Source organism: Lolium rigidum, chromosome 3 (genome assembly GCF_022539505.1).
Source record: "Lolium rigidum isolate FL_2022 chromosome 3, APGP_CSIRO_Lrig_0.1, whole genome shotgun sequence".
In the NCBI taxonomy this organism is placed as follows: Eukaryota; Viridiplantae; Streptophyta; class Magnoliopsida; order Poales; family Poaceae; genus Lolium; species Lolium rigidum.
Genome location: NC_061510.1, coordinates 145,408,054 through 145,434,969, shown reverse-complemented (window position 1 = coordinate 145,434,969; position 26,916 = coordinate 145,408,054). Strand labels below are relative to the sequence as shown.

The 26,916-nt window shown below is 41.7% G+C and overlaps 2 protein-coding genes across 2 annotated transcripts; one reads left to right on the top strand and one right to left on the bottom strand.

The window, feature by feature from the left end:
* Positions 1-18,591: 18,591 nt before the first annotated feature.
* LOC124698355 (uncharacterized protein At5g39865-like) lies at positions 18,592-19,636 on the bottom strand. The gene has a single exon (XM_047230840.1). The coding sequence runs from the start codon at positions 19,512-19,514 to the stop codon at positions 18,894-18,896; it is 621 nt and encodes a 206-aa protein (XP_047086796.1). The 5' UTR covers positions 19,515-19,636; the 3' UTR covers positions 18,592-18,893.
* Positions 19,637-21,727: 2,091 nt separating this feature from the next.
* LOC124702452 (50S ribosomal protein L6, chloroplastic-like) lies at positions 21,728-24,750 on the top strand. The gene is made up of 3 exons (XM_047234593.1): positions 21,728-21,860; positions 22,972-23,280; positions 24,206-24,750. The coding sequence occupies exons 1-3, from the start codon at positions 21,826-21,828 to the stop codon at positions 24,540-24,542; spliced, it is 681 nt and encodes a 226-aa protein (XP_047090549.1). The 5' UTR covers positions 21,728-21,825; the 3' UTR covers positions 24,543-24,750.
* Positions 24,751-26,916: the final 2,166 nt, after the last annotated feature.

The window sequence follows — 26,916 nt, the reverse complement described above, 5'->3', positions numbered from 1 at the left end:
TAGGGAAAATTGGAAAACATGGATTTCGATCTATTTTGCAAAATAAAAGGTAATGAAATCTTCAAACAGGATTTCTGGTTGCATACGAACTTGAAAAAAAATGCATAGTATATTAAAATAACCGGGAGAAAGAGTTACATCCGAATTCACCAAGGTGTACCCGGTTAGCCAATTTTAGAATCGGCAAATTCGAAAAGAGTAAAAAGTTACGACAAAGTCAAGATTTTCTCCTGCAAAAATAAAAATTCAAAAAAAAAATCGGTGGCGCACCAACTGCAACTGCACATGCGCCACATAATTGTTAGGCTGGAATTTGGAATCCGGTGGCGCCCTTCTCTCTCTCTCTCTTTTCTCCTCTCCCCCACTTCACATTCTCCTCCACTTTACCTTCTCCTCCTATCCGCCACTTCTCCTCCACTTTCCCTTCTCTCCTACTTCTTCCTCCTCTCCTCCACCTCCGGCCTCCACACTCGGCGACCTAGTCCTCCCCCTCCACACCCGACGGCCTCCTCCTCCTCCTCCTCCTCCTCCTCCACACCCGACGACGTCCTCCTCCTCCGGCGACCCCCTCCTCCCCCACCTCCGGCGACCCCCTTTGGCTAGCCTCCTCATCCTCCTCTTCCACACCCGACGACCTCCTCCTCCTCCGGTGACCCCCTCCTCCCTACCTTCTCCTCCACTTTAATATTAATTCATTTAGTTAATATATAAAATACATAATATTTAATTTCTAGTGATCTGGAACACCTTTCGAACCACTCTGAACTTCCTTCGGATTCTTGTGGAATCCTTCCGGTTCTCTTTTCTCTATTCTCTGGTTTTTCAATGATATCAAAACTATCTCCAAGCATCACCGAATCCTTAAGTGTGTTATCCTACGGTTCAGGGACACTACAGACATGATCGAGACGGTTCTCTGGTCAATGATTATCAGCGGGACTTAGATGCCCATAACGACCCCTGTGTATTTCACGAATATACATGTCGTTGAACTAAAAACGTTGAGTCATATTCCCTTTGTTACTTCGATACCAGCACTTTGTGCGAGATCTGGTCATCGGTAGTATCATACCTAGTCTAATCTCGTTACCGACAAGGCTATTCAACTTGATGCCGTGATATTCCATCTTTATGAGTTAGTCATTGATACGTCTCCGACGTATCGATAATTTCTTATGTTCTATGCCATATTATTGATGATACCTACATGTTTTATGCACATTTTATGTCATATTCGTGCATTTTCTGGAACTAACCTATTAACAAGATGCCGAAGTGCCGCTTCACGTTTTCTGCCGTTTTTGGTTTCGAAATCCTAGTAACGAAATATTCTCGGAATTGGACGAAACGAAGACCCAGGGGCCTATTTTGCCACGAACCTTCCAGAAGATCGAAGAGCATACGAAGTGGGGCCACGAGGTGGCGACACCACATGGCGGAGCGGCCAAGGGGGGGCCCGCGCCGCCCTATGGTGTGGGCCCCTCGTCGGGCCCCGACTCGCCCTTCCGCCTACTTAAAGCCTCCGTCGCGAAACCCCCGAGGCGAAAAACCACGATACGGAAAACCTTACCGAGACGCCGCCGCCGCCGATCCCATCTCGGGGATTCGGAGATCTCCTCCGGCACCCTGCCGGAGAGGGGATTCATCTCCCGGAGGACTCTACACCGCCATGGTCGCCTCCGGGAGTGATGAGTGAGTAGTTCACCCCTGGACTATGGGTCCATAGCAGTAGCTAGATGGTTGTCTTCTCCTCATTGTGCTTCATTGTCGGATCTTGTGAGCTGCCTAACATGATCAAGATCATCTATCCGTAATACTCTATGTTGTGTTTGTCGGGATCCGATGGATAGAGAATACCATGTTATGTTAATTATCAAGTTATTACATATGTGTTGTTTATGATCTTGCATGCTCTCCGTTACTAGTAGAGGCTCTGGCCAAGTTTTTGCTCTTAACTCCAAGAGGGAGTATTTATGCTCGATAGTGGGTTCATGCTCGCATTGACACCGGGACAGAGTGATGTAAAGTTCTAAGGTTGTGTTGTGCTCGTTGCCACTAGGGATAAAACATTGGCGCTATGTCCGAGGATGTAGTTGTTGATTACATTACGCACCATACTTAATGCAATTGTCTGTTGCTTTGCAACTTAATGCCGGAAGGGGTTCGGATGATAACCTGAAGGTGGACTTTTTAGGCATAGATGCAGTTGGATGACGGTCTATGTACTTTGTCGTAATGCCCAATTAAATCTCACTATACTTATCATGCCATGTATGTGCATTGTTATGCCCTCTCTATTTGTCTATTGCCCGACTGTAATTTGTTCACCCAACATGCTTTTATCTTATGGGAGAGACACCTCTAGTGAACTGTGGACCCCGGTCCATTCTTTTAATACTGAAATACAAATCTGCTGCAATACTTGTTTTACCTGTTTTCTCTGCAAACAATCATCTTCCACACAATTCGGTTAATCCTTTGTTACAGCAAGCCGGTGAGATTGACAACCTCACTGTTTCGTTGGGGCAAAGTACTTTGGTTGTGTTGTGCACGTTCCACGTTGGCGCCGGAATCTCTGGTGTTGCGCCGCACTACATCCCGCCGCCATCAACCTTCAACGTGCTTCTTGACTCCTACTGGTTCGATTAAACCTTGGTTTCTTACTGAGGAAACTTGCCGCTGTGCGCATCACACCTTCCTCTTGGGGTTCCCAACGGACGTGTCAACTACACGCATCAAGCAAATTTCTGGCGCCGTTGCCGGGGAGATCAAGACACGCTGCAAGAGGAGTCTCCACTTCCCAATCTCTTTACTTTGTTTTTGCCTTGCTTTATTTTATTTACTACTTTGTTTGCTGCATTATATCAAAACACAAAAAAAATTAGTTGCTAGTTTTACTTTATTTACTGTCTTGCACTCTATATCAAAAACACAAAAAATTAGTTACTTGTTTTACTTTATTTAGTATCATGCATGTTTTTATTTCACTAGTTAAGCATAATTGAAAACAACAAAAATATGAGAGATCTTTATGAACTTTATCTTGAATTAGGACATGATGTGTTTGAAGAGAGAATTAAAGAACCCATGGAACTTTATATGCATGCTAATGGGAATGTTATTACTATGGATGCTTTGAACACCATTGTTGCTAATGCTATGGAAAATTCTAAGCTTGGGGAAGCTGGCTCTGATGAGCATGATCTTTTTAGTCCCCCAAGCATTGAGGAGAAAATTTTCTTTTATGATTACAATATGCCTCCTATATATGATGATAGCCACTTTGTTGAATTTGTTCCCACTACAACTAATAAAATTGATTATGCTTACGTGGAGAGTAATAATTTTATGCATGAGACTCATGATAAGAATGCTTTATGTGATAGTTACATTGTTGAGTTTGCTCATGATGCTACTGAAAATTATTATGAGAGAGGAAAATATGGTTGTAGAAATTTTCATGTTACTAAAACACCTCTCTATGTGCTGAAATTTTTGAAGCTACACTTGTTTTATCTTCCTATGCTTGTTACTTTGCTCTTCATGAACTTGTTTATTTACAAGATTCCTATGCATAGGAAGCATGTTAGACTTAAATGTGTTTTGAATTTGCCTCTTGATGCTCTCTTTTGTTTCAAATACTATTTCTTGCGAGTGCATCATTAAAACTGCTGAGCCCATCTTAATGGCTATAAAGAAAGAACTTCTTGGGAGATAACCTATGTGTTTATTTTGCTACAGTACCTCTATTTTATATTTGAGTCTTGGAAGTTGTTTACTACTGTAGCAACCTCTCCTTATCTTAGTTTTGAGTTTTGTTGTGCCAAGTAAAGTCTTTGATAGTAAAGTAAGTACTAGATTTGGATTACTGCGCAGTTCCAGATTTTTTTTGCTGTCACGAATCTGGGTCTACCTCCCTGTAGGAAGCTCAGAAAATTAAGCCAATTTACGTGCATGATCCTCAGATATGTACGCAACTTTCATTCAATTTTAGCATTTTCGTTTGAGCAAGTCTGGTGGCCTAATAAAATCCATCTTTACGGACTGTTCTGTTTTGACAGATTCTGTCTTTTATTTCGCATTGCCTATTTTGCTATGTTGGATGAATTTCTTTGATCCATTAATGTCCAGTAGCTTTATGCAATTTCCAGAAGTGTTAAGAATGATTGTGTCACCTCTGAACATGTGAATTTTTATTGTGCACTAACCCTCTAATGAGTTGTTTTGAGTTTGGTATGGAGGAAGTTTTCAAGGATCAAGAGAGGAGTATGATGCAATATGATCAAGGAGAGTGAAAGCTCTAAGCTTGGGGATGCCCCGGTGGTTCACCCCTGCATATTATAAGAAGACTCAAGCGTCTAAGCTTGGGGATGCCCAAGGCATCCCCTTCTTCATCGACAACATTATCAGGTTCCTCCCCTGAAACTATATTTTTATTCCGTCACATCTTATGTACTTTGCTTGGAGCGTCGGTTTGTTTTTGTTTTTTTGTTTTGTTTGAATAAAATGGATCCTAGCATTTACTTTATGGGAGAGAGACACGCTCCGCTGTAGCATATGGACAAATATGTCCTTAGGCTCTACTCATAGTATTCATGACGAAGTTTCTTCTTCGTTAAATTGTTATATGGTTGGAATTGGAAAATACTACATGTAGTAACTCTAAAATGTCTTGGATAATTTGATACTTGGCAATTGTTGTGCTCATGTTTAAGCTCTTGCATCATATACTTTGCACCCATCAATGAAGAAATACTTAGAGCTTGCTAATTTGGTTTGCATATTTGGTTTCTCTAAAGTCTAGATAATATCTAGTGTTGAGTTTTGAACAACAAGGAAGACGGTGTAGAGTCTTATAATGTTTACAATATGTCTTTTATGTGAGTTTTGCTGTACCGTTCATCCTTGTGTTTGTTTCAAATAACCTTGCTAGCCTAAACCTTGTATCGAGAGGGAATACTTCTCATACATCCAAAATACTTGAGCCAACCACTATGCCATTTGTGTCCACCATACCTACCTACTACATGGTATTTATCCGCCATTCCAAAGTAAATTGCTTGAGTGCTACCTTTAAAATTCCATCATTCACCTTTGCAATATATAGCTCATGGGACAAATAGCTTAAAAACTATTGTGGTATTGAATATGTACTTATGCACTTTATCTCTTATTAAGTTGCTTGTTGTGCGATAACCATGCTTCGGGGACGCCATCAACTATTCTTTGTTGAATATCATGTGAGTTGCTATGCATGTCCGTCTTGTCCGAAGTAAGAGAGATCTACCACCTTTATGGTTGGAGCATGCATATTGTTAGAGAAGAACTTTGGGCCGCTAACTAAAGCCATGATTCATGGTGGAAGTTTCGAGTTTTGGACATATATCCTCAATCTCATATGAGAATAATAATTGTTGCCACATGCTTATGCATTAAAGAGGAGTCCATTATCTGTTGTCCATGTTGTCCCGGTATGGATGTCTAAGTTGAGACTAATCAAAAGCGAGAAATCCAAAATGCGAGCTTTCTCCTTAGACCTTTGTACAGGCGGCATGGAGGTACCCCATTGTGACACTTGGTTAAAACATATGCATTGCAAAGATCCGGTAGTCCAAGTTAATTAGGACAAGGTGCGGGCACTATTAGTATACTATGCATGAGGCTTGCAATTTGTAAGATATAATGTACATAACTCATATGCTTTATTACTACCGTTGACAAAATTGTTTCATATTTTCAAAATAAAAGCTCTAGCACAAATATAGCAATCGATGCTTTCCTCTTTGAAGGACCATTCTTTTACTTTTATGTTGAGTCAGTTCACCTATCTCTCTCCACCTCAAGAAGCAAACACTTGTGTGAACTGTGCATTGATTCCCACATACTTGCATATTGTACTTGTTATATTACTCTATGTTGACAATTATCCATGAGATATACGTGTTACAAGTTGAAAGCAACCGCTGAAACTTAATCTTCCTTTGTGTTGCTTCAATGCCTTTACTTTGATTTATTGCTTTATGAGTTAACTCTTATGCAAGACTTATTAATACTTGTCTTGAAGTACTATTCATGAAAAGTCTTTGCTTTATGATTCACTTGTTTACTCATGACATTACCATTGTTATGATCGCTGCATTCACTACATATGTTTACAAATAGTATGATCAAGGTTATGATGGCATGTCACTTCAGAAATTATCTTTGTTATCGTTTTACTCGCTCGGGACGAGCGGAACTAAGCTTGGGGATGCTTGATACGTCTCCGACGTATCGATAATTTCTTATGTTCTATGCCATATTATTGATGATACCTACATGTTTTATGCACACTTTATGTCATATTCGTGCATTTTCCGGAACTAACCTATTAACAAGATGCCGAAGTGCCGTTCTCGTTTTCTGCTGTTTTTGGTTTCAGAAATCCTAGTAACGAAATATTCTTGGAATTGGACGAAACGAAGACCCAGGGGCCTATTTTGCCACGAACCTTCCAGAAGATCGAAGAGCATACGAAGTGGGGCCACGAGGTGGCGACACCACATGGCGGCGCGGCCAAGGGGGGCCCGCGCCGCCCTATGGTGTGGGCCCCTCGTCGGGCCCCCGACTCGCCCTTCCGCCTACTTAAAGCCTCCGTCGCGAAACCCCCGAGGCGAAAAACCACGATACGGAAAACCTTGTCGAGACGCCGCCGCCGTCGATCCCATCTCGGGGGATTACGGAGATCTCCTCCGGCACCCTGCCGGAGAGGGGATTCATCTCCCGGAGGACTCTACACCGCCATGGTCGCCTCCGGAGTGATGAGTGAGTAGTTCACCCCTGGACTATGGGTCCATAGCGGTAGCTAGATGGTTGTCTTCTCCTCATTGTGCTTCATTGTCGGATCTTGTGAGCTGCCTAACATGATCAAGATCATCTATCTGTAATACTCTATGTTGTGTTTGTCGGGATCCGATGGATAGAGAATACCATGTTATGTTAATTATCAAGTTATTACATATGTGTTGTTTATGATCTTGCATGCTCTCCGTTTCTAGTAGAGGCTCTGGCCAAGTTTTTGCTCTTAACTCCAAGAGGGAGTATTTATGCTCGATAGTGGGTTCATGCCTGCATTGACACCTGGGACAATGACAGAAAGTTCTAAGGTTGTGTTGTGCTGTTGCCTCTAGGGATAAAACATTGGCGCTATGTCCGAGGATGTAGTTGTTGATTACATTACGCACCATACTTAACGCAATTGTCTGTTGCTTTGCAACTTAATACTGGAAGGGGTTCGGACGATAACCTGAAGGTGGACTTTTTAGGCATAGATGCAGTTGGATGGCGGTCTATGTACTTTGTCGTAATGCCCAATTAAATCTCACTATACTTATCATGCCATGTATGTGCATTGTTATGCCCTCTCTATTTGTCAATTGCCCGACCGTAATTTGTTCACCCAACATGCTTTTATCTTATGGGAGAGACACCTCTAGTGAACTGTGGACCCCGGTCCATTCTTTTAATACTGAAATACAAATCTGTCGCAATACTTGTTTTACTCGTTTTCTCGCAAACAATCATCTTCCACACAATTCGGTTAATCCTTTGTTACAGCAAGCCGGTGAGATTGACAACCTCACTGTTTCGTTGGGGCAAAGTACTTTGGTTGTGTTGTGCAGGTTCCACGTTGGCGCCGGAATCTCTGGTGTTGCGCCGCACTACATCCCGCCGCCATCAACTTTCAACGTGCTTCTTGACTCCTACTGGTTCGATTAAACCTTGCCGCTGTGCGCATCACACCTTCCTCTTGGGGTTCCCAACGGACGTGTCAACTACACGCATCAGTCATACGCTGCGTAGCTTCATGGATGTAATGTCACCGAGTGAGACCAGAGTATCTTTCCGTCACGCGGATGAACAAATCTCGATATCGATGTTTTCACGATATTAAATACGGAGTATATTTTCTCTAAATTTTTATTGTGTAAATTTGTACACAATAAACTGACAAATTTACAAAATAAAAATTTAGAGAAATATTCACACACACAAATTTACGTAATATACTTAGATATTAATATTAAATATTTTACTAAAAAATTCGAAAATAAATTAAGCTAAAAAGTATTCTTGAATACAAATATTATTTTTGCGGATTTTTTGAAAGTTATGAAGGCTAGCGAGGCCAACAGTACGTCTCACGGAGTGCACAGTGGTGTATTGGTTCTACTCGATACTCACTGTATTTATCACTATTTTGCTTCAGTAGTAGCTAAGTCTCTTTTGCTATATATTTTTAGTTACATTTATATAGGAAGTTCCATGCGAAGGGAACACTTCTCTCGGGCTACGGTTCTCGTTCTAACGCCACATGCAAGGCTTAAGAGAAAACTACACTCAGAGGTTTCTCCTATAGCATCCTTATCATAGAAACCCATCCGATATAAACATGATAAAAAGATCAAGGAAAACACAGAACTATTTCATTTCCATAATATAATTCACATACAGGTTCCCCTTTTGGGAATTCCCAACGGGCTTACACAAGAATGAGAAATTACCTTACTACTTTCTTAATACAAGCACCTTCAACATAATGGCTTTATTACAAGATGGTGGATGCACTACTAGTACTAGTAGAGAGCCTTGCTAGCTCTAGGTCTGGCTGCTGGTGTGCTTCTGCTTGCAGATTGCAAATTGCTTCTTGTCCTTCTGAATGGATCGTAGCGAATAAGAGGGGGGGGGGGTGAATGGTTGCTACGTCAAGTTTTAGTCTTTTTCAATTTTAGCGGTGCGGAAGGTAAAGGTGCTTGCTTTAGTGGTGTTGGTGTTCCTACAATGATCCTAGAACAAGTGCAACAAGCAAAGGAACAAAGCAAGATAGTAAGAGTAAGGAGCGGGACAACCGGATGGCGCGGAGACGAGGCGAGGTTTGTTTCCCGCAGTTTCTCTCACAAAAGAGAGTACATCTCCGTTGAGGAGGTGCTAGCCTCACACAAGAGACTAGGCGGCCACACCACGAAGGAAGGCCTCACCTTCTTCCTCAAGAGAGCTCCACAAAGGGGCTCCCCTTCTCCACTAAGACACCGGTCGAGGCGGTGATTTCTTCACAAGGTTGGGGCGAGCTCCACACCACAAGGAGGCTCCCAACAACCTATGGGGCTAGCACAACACCAAGCTAGCCTCCATAGGTGCACTTCCTCCAAGATCCCACCATAGGAACCCTAACACCAAGATCCACTAAGGAGTAGCAAGTATTGGTGAAATCTCTCTTGGTAGAACTATAGATCGGGATCTCCTCCACCACTCCTCAAAATTTGGGCATGATTGGTTGGATGGTTGGGGAGATCCTCAAGGTTTAAGCTCAGCAACAATGGAGGAGAGAGAGAGAGAGAGAGGAGAGATAAAAACGAGTTGGGGAAGAAGGGCCCCTTAAATAGGCTCCTCCAAATCCAACCGTTATGTCCAGTTTTTGCCTAAGCGGTACTACCGCTCTGAGTTTGAAATCCCACAGATCTGGTCCACGTGGACACAGAGCGGTACTACCGCTCGCGGTACCGCTCGAGGTACCGCAATAGGGTCCAAACCTTACTGGACTCAAAGCGGTACTGAAGCGGTACTGCCGTAACTAGTTACGGTACCTAGGCGGTACCATGGGCGGTACTACCGCTCGTGAGCGGTACTACCGCTCCTGGTACCGCAGAGGTACCGTAACTCGTACTGTGGGTCAAATCCAGCGCAGAACTACAGAGCGGTACCGTGGGCGGTACTAGTAGGGGTAGCGGTACTACCGCTACTAGTACCGGTAGTACCGGTCTAGGAAAAACTGGTTTTCTCCCATTTTTCTCTCCAGCCATGTCACCTCGCGATACACACACAAAACCAGAAAACCTATAAGCTACGCTTCAGTCTTCCGATCTTGACGTGTCCAGCGAGGTCACCATGCACTTGCAAATCTAACAATGATACTCAAGGCACACGGTGAGATTACTCAAGTGTTGTCATCAAACACACAAAACCCGGGGTTTAGACTTTGCTCTTTCACCTTCTTGTGAGGCATGGCTCCCCATTTATAGAAAGAGATCAGGGCCTTCTGTACTGCTATCGTGGCTCTTCTCGCTGCTTCTTCACGGACAGAACGTGGCGCTTCAGTACATGATAGTACGTGCCACAGTATTTGCACATATTATTGGTATGCTGAGAGGTAGATGCCATGCATTCGTGGCAGCTTTGTAGATTCTTCACACTTCAAGAATTCACGAGAGCATATTGTATGGTTGTCATATGTGCCACTGAACCTATGCCCTTAGCCTTTGTAGACTTCGTATTATTGATGTAGCCTTTGTAGACTAGCACTATTGTGTCTTGAAACTTGTGGCATTTTCTTTTGCTTGCATGCAGGAGATACTTACAAAATTATGATTGGGATTAGGATTAAGATTAAGATTATAATTATTTTTTGAAATTTCAAATTTTACCAAGCATTCTTCGAAAAGCCGGTACAATTTCATAACACCAAATATGATGGTGCAATATTAAATCTAGAAGCCCATGATTCGATAGATTGGCTGAATATACTTAGCATCTTGAAAGCATTAATAGCATAATATAGGACCTAAGGTGGAAGACATGTTAACATATCTTGAAACATTTTCAAGAGAATATGCAAAGGTTCTATGGGAACAATGTGTAGAAGCATTTCCTAATTATTATGAAGAATTTAAAAGGGATGGAAGTAACCCAAATAACTTTGTTAACATTATATCAAGTATAGTCATAACAGAAGATCCAGAATTAGGATTTATCGCGTTACAAAATGAAAGGTTGAGAGAAATAGAAAAATTAACATTAACAAGTTGGAAATATCAAAGTGCTAAGAAAGGTTATAATGTAGGCGTGGTTGAAAGATATTTTAATAAATTACCAAACCCCTTAGGGTCGATAATATTCGGGGACTAAAAAAAAGAAACAATAGGAATGGCTCTAAATATATCCCAAGCCATATCATTTGTTTTCAAACAACTAAGAAAGATATGTACAAATATTTGAGCTCAAAGATCTATGAAGAGAGCAGATTATAATTTCTGCAATAACATTGTCCAAATACCATTAACATATGGAAAAGAACGGTATAAGAGCAAACAATATTATAAACCTCAACGAAGAGATAATAGAAACTTTAGAACAAAGAAAATATATTTCTTAAGGAGGTCTGATAATAGAGATCATTTCTTACATAAGAGAAATGTAAGAAGATATAATCCTAGAAAATCATATGACAAGACATGTACGTGCTTTATATGCAACTCCCCTGCTCATTTAAGTACAACTTGTCCTAATAAAGAGCAGAAAAGGTACTCTAGTAAATATGAAGAGAAAGAAAGAGTGTTAATTATAGATAGTGTTAATGAGAATATATTGGTATATATATGATGATGAAATAAAAGATGATGAGTCAATATATTCAATCATAGAAACCGATGAAGTAGAGAATGATATTTTAGAAGAAGAATCAAGTGATGATGAGATGGATTTAATAGACGAATTAGCAAGACTAAAGGTTGAAATGATGAACCAAGTAGAGTGTGAAGATGATTGGATTAGAGGTAAATGAGATTATAATATTAAATGTGCCTTCTGCATATATATTATCCTAGTCAATGAAATAGATCCACTTATAGCATATGTTTAAGACAAGCTTGTGCCTCTTGTTTAAAGTCCAAGAATCAAGCCTGCAGACAAGAAGAGGAAATTGATCCGGTAGACCGAATATTATCTAGCAGAGTTATAAATCTAGAGAATATGATTAATAGACTAGAAGCAGAATTAGAGGAGCTAAAATATAAGTTAGAGAGGAATCCAATGGAATTACCCATCATTAAGGTAAAGGAAGAAGGACAATCATAAAAAAATAATACATACAAAGAATGTTTGGTCAAGGGAGCAGATCCTCTTGACGTCCAATATATAGCCATAAAGGTTGAAGAAAAGCTTCAACAAATATACCCATAATGGAAAAAAGGAAATAGAACAAGAAATATTAAATGAAGTTAAAGAAGAAATGAAAGAAGAATTTGGTAAAATAAAGAAAGAGTATGATCACTTTGGTCAGCTCTTAAATAATGAAGCACAAAATAAGACGGACGAAACAATGGAAGACTCCCAACATCCTGAATAATTCAATAATACTGTTATGTCTATCAATAATTCTGGCGTGGAGGACCGACCCAAATCCAATCAGTATTTGAATTGATATTGCTATCAATTATTCGGGCTAGACCGTTGTCACATCCCGAAATTTTCTAAATTTCGGAATGTAAAATAAAAATAAATTTAATGCTTGATTGCTTGAACTTGATTGGAAAATTCACAAAGAATAAAAACTTTTTGGAGTTATATAAAAGTAATTTTTTTAAAAATGTTGGTTTCCAAATATTTGCGAACAATACTCTAGTTTGTTCGAAGGTTTCTAAACTTATAAAATTATTTATTTGAGAAAACGATTTAAACCCCAAAAGGGCACTATAGCCACATAAACATGTATGTCAAATTTTGGTTTTATAAAGTTTATATTTTTGTCTAAAATTTGATCTCAAATTAAAGTATTTTTCATGACGAGTCCAACGGTGCCTTATTTGCATTTTTCCGATTTTTTTGAAGCCCCAAAGTGTATTTCCAATTTCAGTTTAAAATATAAAAAAAGAGCGGCCAGGCCGAACGGCCCAGCACGCCACAGCCCCGCCCCGGCCCAGCACCGCCCGCGCGCGGCAGCCAGCACGGCCCACCTGGCCGAGTCGGCCCAGCCGGCCACCCCCAGCTTGCCCCAGCCTTTCTTTCTTATTTCCCTGGCCACACGCTGGCCCAACACTCTCACGCGGCACGCCACCAGCCCATCCCAGCTCGCCCCGCGCAACCACGCCGCCAGCTATTTCCTTTTCCTTTCTTTATTTAGTCCCACATCGCTTCATCATGAAAAATCATACCAGCCCATAGCCTATAAAAGAGACCCCTAGGAGCCCCAAACACACACGCGCCCGGCGCCTTTTCTCTCCCCAAGCCGCACGCTGCTGCTCTCCCTTGGCACGCTACTGTTCGCGATGCACAGACGCGACGCAACATCCGCAACGCTATTTGGAAACGCCGCGATTCGACGCATCCCTCGTCCGGTAATAAATTAAATCTATTTTCGCTCTTTTTCGTAGATTGTCTTTAGTAACTTCGCAATTTTATTTTTTTAGATCTACACCTCCGTTTAGAATAGTGGTTCTTCCGTTAAGTTTGTAATTAGATCCTCTACAACTTTTATGTAGAAAGTTTTTCCATCCGAGCAACTTGTTCGAACAACTTTTGGTACACCATTAGAACTGTAACCACTTAGATCTAGTTTTGTAAAATCCATATCTTGAGTTCTACACGTCGGATTTCGACAAACCCTATACCGTCGGAATCAGCAAATCACGTAGATCATGTTAGATATGTTGCGTGGCAGTTTCGCCCACCTTATCTTCGCGGCATCTCTTTGTTCCGCAACATCATCTATAAAATAAATACTACTAACTTTTTCCGACAGCTTCTTTTGGCGATACGCTTGTAATGGAATTCTCTACAACTTCCGTGTAGAAAGGTCTTCCATCCGGAGAACTTTTTCTAATAACTTTTCGCGAAAAGTACAGTACTATGATTGGCTTCAACATAGTTCCTTTAGCCAGATTAATCCTTATGATCATACCTATTTTCCAGTATCAGCTATAATTCTTTATCATGTTCATAGATAATGCATATCCTACTCTTAGTTGTCTAGTTCACCTTATTCAAATGACAATTGAGCTATTTGAGTAAATGGTGACCAATCTTAGATATGGATTTTTCCCTTGTGCAAGTGTTATGTTGAGTCACTATACTACATAGCAAATGTTTTGAACCCTTGATATCCATTAGCATCCTTGACCCACATTGTCCATATCGTTCTTACATTTTCAACCTCATGACCATTTAATCCTATTGGCTTATATTGAACTATTCAATTTACAAATGAGTTGATTGAGTAATTCAACATATCACAAATCCATACCTAAGCCTATGTGTAACTCATACTATCTTAGTAAGTGTTTTCACACTTTACCAAATAGTATTTTGAGTTGCGTCATTGAGATTCATGTGATTTCATCACATGGATCATTTCAATTACCCAATCTTGAGTAGAAAACAACCATTGATCATAGGTTCTTATCAATCATTTTTCTTCTAAGCACTTGACTTAGATAATCATTTCCTTTTTCAAGTATTTGACCCATTCATTCAGTAACTCCAACTCATATCTTGCAAGCCAAACCTCATGCCACACCTTAGTACCATAGAGCGATTTCCGATTGTTGTCTTGTTTGATTTTGTTGTTGTTGTTGAATGGTGTGTTTATGTTGTGTTATACTTTATCTTATAGTTCGTGTGAAGAGCGACGTGTTTTGTTGAGAGAAGTGAACGCGCTTCGACTACCAAAAGGCAAGTGACATTCAAATCCTACTTGTTTTAATTATGCATTAGTGTTTTCGAAACTAGTATGCATGGTAGGATTTTGATTTCAAAAAGAAAAGTATTATGCTATGCTTAGCAAACCCTAGTAGTGTGTAGCTACTCCTGAACCCTTTGGATAGGATACTTTATTTCTGCTCTGCAACATCAAATGCCAAATACTGTTTCATTGAATCGATTGTGATGGTTTGAAAAGTGAAAATTAACAACCCTTAATGAAACACCTGGGTGGATTGGTTGATGGTGGGCGGCTGCTCAGGTCCACGCCCTAGTAGGCTGAAGTGGCGAAGTCCACGCCCCTAGTTGGCTGAAGTGGTGAATCCCTGAGAGTTCGCATGTTGTAGAGTGGTCGCTTTTGATCTGCACACCTGGTTTTCACCAGGGGATCGTGTGGGGGTTTACTACACGTGAGGGGTTTTAAGCTTGTGAGTTCCACTTGTGGTTGGCCACCCAGGATTAAAGAGATTACTATGTCGTCCATGTTTTAGATAGCTTCCAGTGCAGCCTTATGGTATTATGGGCTCTGCCGGGATTAAGTAAGTTGTGGGGGTTCAACTTGTGGCTAGACAGCGGGTGGAGGCGACGGCCAAGGGAACGAGTCTAGTTTGTATGGTTGAATTCTTCTTCTGAAAGATCTTGTCTCATACTTCTCTTGGGAAGGGTGGGTCGTAAGGTGAAAGTGCACAACCTCTCGAGAGTTAAACCTAAGATCTTAGCCGTGTCCCCGGTTATGGACAATTTGAGCTTCTAGGCAAGGAATGTACGGAAGAATCTCATCATTGTTTTCTGAATGTGTTTAAAATTTGATCAACCTTGAAAAACTCATGGGAGATGTAACCATGTGATTATTCTAAAACCCATGGAGGATTTAACCATGGTGTGATTTCATAATGACATTCAAAGATTTTCAAAATGTTTTGTTTTGAAATAAAATGTAGGATAAAATTGGCTTTATGCAAATTTGCCTGAACTCCACTTGCCAAATATCATGTAGCTAGTCATGCCCAAAACTCGCCACCATATAAGTGTCATTTGCCGGTACATCATTGTACTGACCTCCATTCGTGGGGCTGCATATTCAAACGTGCAGGATTTTCTGAGGAGAAGTACGTGGTAGGATCTCGAGTCTACATTCCAACATGACTGCCTGTGGCACATGAAGAAGATGAAGGCTCATTGATGATTTACTTTCCGCTGTGTTTATTCTGAGCTAGTCCATGTGACTATGCAATTTGTAAGGTTTTATTGTACCCTCTGGATCAACGATGTAGTAATTTGATACTATTGCAATGATTACTATATTTTGTAATGTGTGTGCTATCAGTGATCCCGGGAATAGCACTATACACAGGTATCTTGCCTTTATTTAAAAGGTAGGGTGCTACAACCGTAGAGGACCTATACTCGAATGCTTGGTAAAATTCGAGATTTCCAAAAAAAAGTAAAAGGAATCGAGACATTCTTCACATGAAGACAAGAAGAAGCCAATCAATCAAAAGAGAAGGCCATAAGTTCCAAGATATAATAGTGCTAGTCTACAAAGGCTACATCAATAATATGAAGTCTATAAAGGCTAAGAGTATAGGTTTGGTGACACATATGATATTCATACAACGTGCTCTCGTGAATTCTTGAAGTGTGAAGAATCTACAAAGGCTGCCACGAATGCATGGCATCTGCCTCTCAGCACGCCAATAATTTGTGTAAATATTGTGGCATGTATTGTCATGCACAGAAACGCCACGTTGTATTCGTGAGAAGCAGCGAGAAGAGCCAGGATGACAGTACAGAAGGCCCTCTCCTTCTATAAAAGAGATCCATGCCTCACAAGAAGGACACCAAGCAATCTGCAAGCAGAAGCACACCAATAGCCGTAAGAGCACATAGTTAGAGCTAGCAAGGCTCCCGTAGTGCATAATAAGAGATGCACATAACCAAAACATAGTTCATATATAATTCTATAAAAACATAGTTCACGAATAGTTAAAGATATAATTATGTTCAAATATTACAACATCATTAAGTATCAGCAGTTCATGATATAATGGTGTTTATAAATTGGGCCTGCTCTGAAAATTTTTGGTCAATTTTTTTTGGACCCGTTGAGCGGGAAGATAACTGCTATTGGGCTAAATTAGGGCTAAATAGCTATAGCCAGGCTGTAGCCAAGCTATTAGTGGCTATTTTCATTTAGCTTTTAAAAGCTTTAGCTGTAGCCGTGGGCATGACGAAAAGGCTATAGCCAGACTATAGCGGGCTATTTTAAACAGAGCTTGTAATACTTGTAGCCTATTGTAACTATGTTCTGCTTGATCTCGCGCCTGTGGATGAGTGGATGACTGGATATGACTCAAATAACATGTGAGTGGCACTGGTGCAAGATTTCAGGGCAATGTGTCTTTGCTTTGAGCTGCCTAGGAGTCGCCATTCTGTAACTTAATAGGGAGGATGTAATGGCAACTCATGAGGTGTAAAAGGTTGTAGCTTTCTTCTGTTCTAAACTTAGTTTCTATGGGTCTTAGTGTCTTACGATGCTGCAGGCTCTGTATTAATCATGGTAAAATGCGATGAAGCATGAACCGCCCTTTAAGAAATGGTTTGGAGTGGAGGATGAATATCTGAACTCTGTAAAGCTTATTCAAAATATAATTTTTTGGTAGAGGGAGCATACGTACCTGGAAGCTGAATTGAATTGGTGTTTTGGAACATGGGAGTATATGCTTCCTCTATTTTAAAATGTATTTTACACATATTTTAAATTTCAAAAAAAATAAAATAAAAAATTCGCTCGTGCATCATCTTCACGTGCTACGCGCTCACAAAGTTATTTTATAAAAAATCGACTTGTCATGCGACGTGTGTAAAAAAGACAAAACTCGGTGCTAAAAATAATACTTTTCACAAGATATGTTTTCTCTTTTTTACATAGGTAGGCCACAAAAAATATTAATATTTCGTGAAACTTGACGAATGCACATATATTATGAAGATGTACATGTAAAAAAAATGTCAAAATTTCTCAACACTTCAAAATATGATTTTTTGGTAGAGGGAGCATACGCACCCAGGAGCCGAATTGAATTTCCGTTCCAGTGAAATTGCTAGGAGATATGTTTTGCTCATCTGAGTTTCTTTGTGACTAATTAAGAAATGTAGCATGTTGGAAACTAACTTCAGGAATGGATCTTTTCAGTGGCAACGTGATGAAACTGAAACCATGTGCCATATCAACGCCACGTGATATATACGAAGCTGCAGAAGGCCTGCATGGACAGAGCCTCTGCAGGAGGCTGGCTCAACATGTTCAATATGAGCGCCATCGGTTGTAGCGCTAAGAAAATAATAGCTCGGTCCAGCTCACAGAACAAGCAACACCAATGGCCCGCAACAGCAAACAAGTTGTTAATTATTCTTCAAGTATTTGTGCAAGGAACATATGCATGGACATTAAATTGGTTTAATCTCTTTGTCAAAATGAAATGAAGCATAGTCCTTGCCTGTCAATTAGTACAAGCAAGTACGTCCCTACATGATGCAATGATTTTTTGGTCCCTCGCGTCCAAGCTTATGGATGAATTCGCTTATTCAGAATGTACAGAGAGTTACCAACCTTAAACTGGTTTGTCCTTAAAAAAAGAAACTGTACTGATTTCTCATTGTCTTGAACTTGCATTGCATGCTGACTATGTGTATCGTTTCATGGAGATTATCAAAAGCAAAGATTTCGCTCTTTTGTTTCCAAGTAAGAATTATCTCCTCTTGATGGACTAACTTTGTCAAAACCGGTTGAGCCTTAGTGCCACAAGGTGCACGAAAAGTTTTACTCTAGAAGTTAGGAAGAACTGAACTCATGGTCCTAAATAAATAGGAAGTGGTGAACTGATATTGCTGAAGAATGTTCTTCAAACTACACAATGCAAACAACAAACCAGTAGGTGTCTAATAGTATAACAGAGATTTAATAGTAAGCTAGGAGTGAGATGTGTTGCCTGTAGGTGTTAAATGAAACCATTTGCATATCTGATATCAGAACAAAATCTTTATCTAAATAATCTATCCACCTGGAAGTCAAGCAAACCATCAAATTATAGATGGAACAGATAGGTGTATACATTTGTCCAACCTACAGAATAGTTGATACATTTCATACATACAAACACATGTCTATGCACAGCTTGCAAATCTCACAACTATAGGGGCGGACGAGAACTCACTGTTCTTGTCTGCCACACAGAAACAGCAAATACAGCCCACAAAGGAGAAAGAACTACATGACCACGAGAATTTACAGGCCAAGAAAACAAGAAACACACCTCCGTTCTACCGTCTCTAATCTTTCTACTATGGAATATAACACGCAAAATATTCGTAGAGCAAAGCGGTCAAGAACAGCAACTGGAGCAGCGTACCAAACCGTTCTCGTTGCAGTCGCCGCAGCGGCTGGTGTGGCCTTCCTCCTCGACGAAGACCTTCCGGGAGCCGGCGCAGGCCGGGCAGGGCACGAAGCGGACGCCCCCGCAGGCGCCGCATACGAAGGCCGGGTCCTGCCCGGCGGCGCCCTGGAGGAGCCGCCGCAGCTCGCCGGCCTCGTGCAGCTGCCTGACCTCGTCGGCGCCGCCGACGAGCCGGCCCCCGACAAAGAGCTGCGGGAGGGAGAACCCGCGGCCCCGCGCTGCGAGCAGCCCCTGGAGCTCCCGGCGCAGCGCGGCGTCCATGGACACGTCGCGCTCGTCCACGGCCACGCGGAAGCCGCGCAGCACGGCGCGCACCGCGGAGCAGTCGGTGAAGGTGCGGCGCACGCCGCGGAGCGACGTCGTGTAGAAGACCACCGCCGGGTGCGGGATCCGCGCGTCGGGGAGCTGCTGCTGCTGGCGCCGCGCCGGCTGCAGGCGGCGGCCCTGGCCCTGGTAGGGGTGGTGGTACGTCAGCGACCGCGCCAGCTGGTGCGGCTGCGGCTTCTTGACGTACGGCCAGGACGAGCCGCCGCCGCCGGCGTCGTCCATCTCCGATCGGCGACCGCCTTCTCGGCAGAAGAGTGTGGCTAGGAATTTGGGGCGGGCGGGAGGAAGGGGATGCACAGCAGGAGGAATGGGTGAGGAAAAACGAGGGGAATGACGAAGGTGGGTGTCGTGGTGCGCTCGTGCCTGTGTAGTTTGGGACTTGGAGGTTAACGATGACGAAGGCAACAAAGCCGATGGTATAGTCTGACCAATGATTGACAGTAATGTGCAGATAAAACAAGTGAAAACACACAACAATTTGCCAATGATGAATAAGCAACTCCTTAAAATTTGCAATATCGTTGACACTGAGGACGAGGGTGAGATGACCTGCGGCGGGACGCGAGCTTGTAAGGTGGAAAACGGTTTACCGGCCAAATCAGCTGGGAACAAGTCATGTCCAAGCTGAAAGACCACATCAAGAAGCCGCTCTAGAACATCATTCCAAGCTAGCAACCTATTTTCTACTAGCAAGTCACTAAAGAAGACATGTAGAGGATATGACAAATATGTGTCGAACAATATGATGAAGTCCTGAATATTGAGAACTCACGGAGCATTTCCATCTAGTTATCTTCCCAAAATCTTATTTGTAAATCATCTCTAGTGATGAAAGTTCCAAACTTAAAATTAAAAGTATTGATGTGTTTTCATTAAAATGACAAAAAAAAAACGTGAATCTCTTGGTTTTCAGTGGACCTAGGAGAGAACAATGCACTTATCCTAAACACCCCCTGCCACACCCCATCCTCAGTAAGAAGTTTTAAGCACTGTTTACTGAGCAAAGAGGTATTTTTACCCTCCAAATAATCGATACTCAATCCACCTTGATCCTCAGTTCAACATAGGACAATCCATTTGGCAAGATGGCATTTTTTTCTTCTTTTCATCATCACAATGCGAATAAAAATTAGTACATGAGTAGCGCATCCTTTGTAAAAGCACCTTCCTCATCGTGAGTTATCATTTCAGCACCCGATACACCATCTAGAGAAAAGGACCATCCGTATTCAGCTTGCACCGGCCCGTCGAAGGAGTGCTCCAACGGGGAGTTGTTACACTCCTTTGTTCAAAGGTGTGAAATTTCATAACCTCTTCGTCCAAGATGAATTGACCATACACATGATCCTATTTAGTAGGATGGTTTTTTTATCTGCACATAGGCGGAGCCAGGGACCCCCGCCCCCCCCCCCCCCTCCAAGATCTGAGACTACTAATGCATATAGCAACATATTCTAATGCATGTCAATCTCTTAAACTATAGTTTGGTGAGGTAGAACACATAGTAGCTGCTCACACAAGATCCGGAAAGATATGTAAGAGGCCTTTTTTGATTTTCCTTTCCCTCACCCAAAAGCTGCACTCTTCATGTGCGTCTTCTGCTCAGTTTAGCAGCTCGACTCTTCACATTATCCCTCTGATCTTCCATCGAAGCAGCGAACGGCAAACCCAAAAAAAACCATCCTTCGATTTGGAGCACATCAGGAGGAGGTTAACACATGTACAATGGTACATGATGAAAGATTTTTCACTCATGTTTCATGATTTGCAATACTTATTTGTGGAACTTGCATTACCGGTCTCAACGACGAAACTTGCATTTTCGGTAATGAAACTCGTTACGATGTGGTTTCGAAATAAAATGAAATGAATTTCTAAAATATTGCTTAGTAGTATACATCGAGAAAGATATCGCACTGGAGTTCTCAACGGAAGAAATTATTAATGAGTAGCGGAGACCCGCCATTTGGCAATTTGACTGAAAATTGTTAGTTTGCCGTCATCTATTTTTATTTTTTTCTTCTGTGCCACCTCTTTTGTAGATGTCTGGTTTAGTTAAAAACACCTAGTGAGATATACTAGTACTACATATTTTTCTACATCCACTGTTAGAACCTATATATTTTCTACATGTTTTTCCATCTTGAAGTTATGCTCAATGTCCGGCCCCTCTATGTGTTTTTCCTGGCTCTGCCGTTGATCTTAGCATAATTAAGAACTACAAACTGAAATTTACAGCAGTTGGCAATCCATCCGAAATAGCAGTAACATAAGGGACCTATCACCAATAACATAATGGTATAATACAGTTTTTTTTTAGAAATAAAATGTTTTGATCAACCCATGCGTCCCACTAGACATAGACCCAAAGTCCTGAACCCGTCCTGTCTCGTCCGGTCTGAAGTGTGAAGCGGCTCGGCCCACTGTCTCATCGCCCCGCCTCCTCTGTGGATAAAGGATAAGCAAAACCGCAGAGGAACCAGTGTGCACACCCAGCGAGCGGCGGCAGCTCCCTGCGACAGCGAGCCCGTCCATGGCGTCCCTCTCCCCCTCCCTCCACCTCCCGTGGTAAGCCCCCTTCTCCCGCTTACTTCCTTCCTTCCAGCACCCCTCAATGCCGCCTTCAGAGTCGGGTCTCGGGTCTTCTCCAATTTCTTCCTGTTCAAATGCACGGAACCCTGTGGTTCCACCCGCGTAGGTCAAGAATTACTCCCGTGGTGGGCGTTGCTGGGTGGTTTTTGCTACGATTCTTGCTCCGGACCGCCCGCATTCGCTGTAGGCTGCAGTTGGTCCTGTACCTTTGCCAAAAACAGGTCGAGGCGCCGCCCAAAGTTCTTGATTCGGTGCAATTGGCTTAGGGCCTGTGTCAGTAGGCAGTGTAGATTGGTAGGAGTGTTCCAATTAGTGCATATAGGTAGTAAGTTCGTTGTGCTCGTGGTTCGTTGACAGTTTGAACTCGCGAGGCACAGTTTTGTGGGGGCTTGCTCATTGTGTTATTAGGACTGTGGCTGTGGATGGGAGCAGGTCCCTATATTCAGAAATGTTAGAGTTGGGTGAAGATACAGATAATTCTCCTAGTAGTCAGTTCAATGTACCAATGCATTTGTTACAATAGTAACTTTTTTTTGCTTTGGCCAGTGTGTTGGTAAACTACCTTCCCTGTGTTTCTATCCTTTGGCATCCTAAACCTTCGTATTTTCAAAATGAGGTGGTGATAACAAATTATGAAGTTAATCCGAATAGGACCATTCTGCAACAGCCTCATTACCCTGTACTGTACGTCTGTACAGAGATTCATATCTCAGGTTCATGGGTTACAAAATCACTGCCAGAGTATTGGAAGGTTTAGCTTGCCAAAAGTTTTGAATCAAATATTGCATTATCCTGCTATTTATATTCTGAACACCAAACAAGGAGTAGATTTGATGCATGTTTCAGGCAGAAGAAAGTGTTTTTTTTTTTAATTACTGAGCAAAAAGAGCGGACTAGTTGCTACGTGGATGGGTCAGGGTGAAGATCATACTTTTAGATACCATTTTTTGGGATTTTGTAGCTTATGTCGATTGGTCAGGTTCCATCTTTCTAGTCAGTAAAAATGGTTGTTCTGAGCATTCATGTTTTTCTATGCAATAGCATATATAGAATCTTACTGAATTATTTCTTCCTCTGAAAAAAACAGCAATTCAAGAACTGGCTTCGTTGGGAAGTCACAAGGCATCCGTCTTCGCATTATCCCTGCCAGCAGAGTTGGTTTTGTTAGAAAAACAGTGGAATGCAAGGAGTCCAGAATCGGGAAGAAGCCGATCGAAGTTCCATCAAATGTTACTCTAACACTAGAGCAGCAGTTTGTCAAAGCTAAGGGTCCGCTCGGAGAATTGTCATTAAACTATCCCACCGAAGTGAAAGTTGTGAAAGAAGAATCTGGCAAACTGAGGGTATTCAAGACTGTGGAAACCAAAAGGGCGAACCAGATGCATGGCCTTTTCAGGTAAAGCTCAAAATAGTACCTACAAAAAGAGTTTGCTATTTCACTGTCATTGCTTCCCTGCTCATTATTTGTTTTTATCGTTTGTTCCATATATTCTATTGTATAACTCAACTGAGCTACTAAGTTATCATACCTACTCTTGTCACAACTCACATATATGAGCCATTACCTCTTGTACTCTTGCATGGAAAAATCCCCCTTAAGCACATTGTCATACCACCAGTGCCTGAAAAATAAGCTGCATGTCATATGCTAATTGTCCTTTGGAAATAGAAAGCACAGCCTTATACTCTTTCTAGCTCCTACACGAATCTGGATTCCAGAAAGCAATGTTTAAATTCTTTACCAGACATCCTGTCTCCAGTCTTGCCAATCATCAATGTAGGTGGTTATCCTGCTGTGTTTAGCACTAAACTTCTCGAATGTATGTGGGGAAGAAACATACAAAGTTCCTGTAACATGTTTGAAATATTTGGATAGCTTTATGTATCACATTTGGTACTCAGTTCTCTGATCATACCAATCAAATAACTGTATTTTAGCAACTGAATACACAAAAAAGAAGGTTACAATGCTTGTGTGCTGTTAAGGGGTTGATAATACATATGTTTTATGCATGATCATGGTTTGATGAAAGTTGTGAAATGCAACCAAATTCTCTTTCACAGTTTGTTACAGTCTGTGAACATCCTTTTAGACTTCAGGCTTCAGCCAACCCTTTCCTCTTTCTGTCACCAGTATCTAAAATTCTAAATCTTATTGTCCTTAATCACAACAGCATAAGGTTCTTATGTAGAATGATGTTTATACATTTGCTAACTATTGCTTGGCAAGATTATATCAATCATCTTATGAACTTATGTTCGTTTCATTCCTCTTTCTCCACTTGTTCCTCTAAAAACACGGGTGCAAATTCTTAATGCAGAACCCTGACGGACAACATCATCGTGGGGGTGTCGAAAGGATTCGATAAAAGGCTTCAGTTAGTGGGTGTTGGGTATCGTGCGACAGTGGAGGGCAAAGATCTTGTGATGAACCTGGGATTCTCGCACCCTGTCCGGATGGCTGTTCCCGAAGGACTGCAAGTTAAGGTGGAGGAGAACACCAAGATCATCGTGAGTGGCTACGACAAGAGCGAAATCGGCCAGTTTGCTGCCACCATAAAGAAGTGGAGGCCTCCGGAGCCATACAAGGGAAAGGGTATCAGATACCAAGACGAGATTGTCAGAAGGAAGGAGGGCAAAGCTGGCAAGAAGAAATAGAAAGCTGTTTCTCTGCAGTGTGCATTTCATACTTCTCTTTATTTTTCCTCTGTAATCCATTGTCTTCCGAGTACTAAAACCCAACTTACGAATACCATGTTCTTTAGCCCTTCAACATTTGTAGAGAAAAACGTAAACACATTCAGTATTTGCTTGTGCTACTCAGCAGGTAATGGACCGCAGTGCCTATAACATGGTTGCCATCTCATCTTCTAAATTTTTAACAGCAATGTGAACCATGAGACTGAGACATCTTGAACTCTAGAAAATATATAGTTCAGCCAGTGTAGGTCCACGGCTCCGTGGAGTGCATTTAATATGGTGATCATCCCATCTTTAAAGTTTTAGATGATGATTCATTATCATACATCTGTGACTAGGGCCTAGGGTTGTTAGCATTTCAGTCATGTCATGAGATTCTGTTGCCTATTGGCATGGGCGTATGTATAACACTCATGCAGTCATGGCCAATGGTGAATGCTCGTTTCATACTTAGTAATAACCTCATCCTTCTTGTATGTTGACAGAACTATATATCGTGAGGGTTCAGACACACCTGGATTGTATAAAATGACAGCACAGTGGGTGGTGAACCGAGGCATAGCTCGGATGGTTGCCGGATGTTGATACCTGTGCTACCCGTGAGATCGTGAGTTCGAGTGCTAGCTCCCGCTCTCTCTCCGTACACACCAAATTACCATCTATTGAATTGCTTGGAGGGCTTCTTACCCCCAAGTCGCATTTTTTTGACAGCACAGTGGGTGGGAGTAGGAGTTTTGAGTGTATGTGCCTGTGGTACTCCAATTTGAGGGAGCTGTGATATTAGACGAAGCTGAAATACCGTTGAAGCTACAAAGGTCCTCGCTGTCTAGCATTGTAGTTCTGGGAGTGCATCTGGGATGCCGAAGCCTTCAGAGTTGATGGCCTTTGTCTGCCTTGTGCATCGGTGCTAAGGAGCCTGAGCCCATCCAAACCGTGCTCGTCGCTTATCTGAGTTTATTCTGATGGAGCTAGTCCCCTGCAGGCGCCGGCTTCATAGCCAGATGTAGCTGGGGTACGGCGGGGTGGCCACTACCGTCGCCACCTCATTGTGCTTTGTCCGCTGCATCAACTTCATCATTGTTGTTGGTGCCACGCAATAGCTGAACTTTGACTATGTGTTGAAAGTGTAGCTGTTGATGTGGTAAACTCAAGGTGTACCGGATTATAGCAAAACGTTTACGCTAAAGTCAAGATCTTTCCACCCCCATCACCCATTCTCTTATTAATAACTGAAATTCTAAGTGTTATCGTTCTTAAGACTACTCACAATGGAAATATCATAGTTAGTGTCATGTACTACATGCATGCAAAAAACTAATGTGTCACATCAATTAATGATGAAAGAGATGATAGTAGTATCATAGGTAGATACCGTATCATATCACGTAGAACTAGAAAAATTAATCACACTTTTATATTAAGATTCTACAAATTATTAAATATATGTAACATAGGATACTACTACATAATACTATGCATTGTGAAGATAGTAACATACACTAGTATCATATGATGATATTACTATATGATATTCCCTATTGTGATTAGTCTAATCATAAGAGCGTAAGATTCTCTCTTGAATGCAGAATGACTTTTGTACATAGTAGTTCTTTTTTCGAGAAAACTGAAAACGCAAAGAACCTTTGTGTTTCTTTTCATTGAATAGATAGAGTCTGATTTACAATCTTCCTAGGAGGCGGATACAAGAAGTGAAAACAAATTAATGCACATCCCAAGTCATTGACAACACACCTCCTAGACCAGTGGCTCCGGCCTTGACCCATTGACCTGCTTGGTTTGGTTAGATCAATATCTTATGAACTTACGACCTGTGGAGTGCATTTATAATGTGATCATCTCATCTTTAAAGTTTTAGAGAGTTAATAACATAAAACTACCACTTTACAGTTGAAATTTACCAAATATCACCAATTTACGTTTGCGGGATAAAAAACCACCACATTTGTTAGCAGAAACACTAAACTTGAATTGATTACAAGTTGAAACGAATACTGACTCTAGATGATGATCGGACAAAAAACCACCACATTTAGAGGTGCCCACTCTTTCCCGCATCAACCGGGCGATTGCATCTATGGACTGGGATCTCATGCACCCGGATTCCATCTTGCAGGCGTTATCCTCATCGGTGTCGGATCATGCACCGATCTATCTTTCGCTGAGCGCGGCGTTTAAGCCAAAGAAAAGGTTTAAATTTGAGGTCTTCTGGCTAAACCTAGAGGGGTTCGAGGTGGCCCTGAGAGAGGCATAAGTTTGCGACCCTGGCATCGTTGACCCATTCAGACGCCTAGATGCTCTATTCCGTAATGCG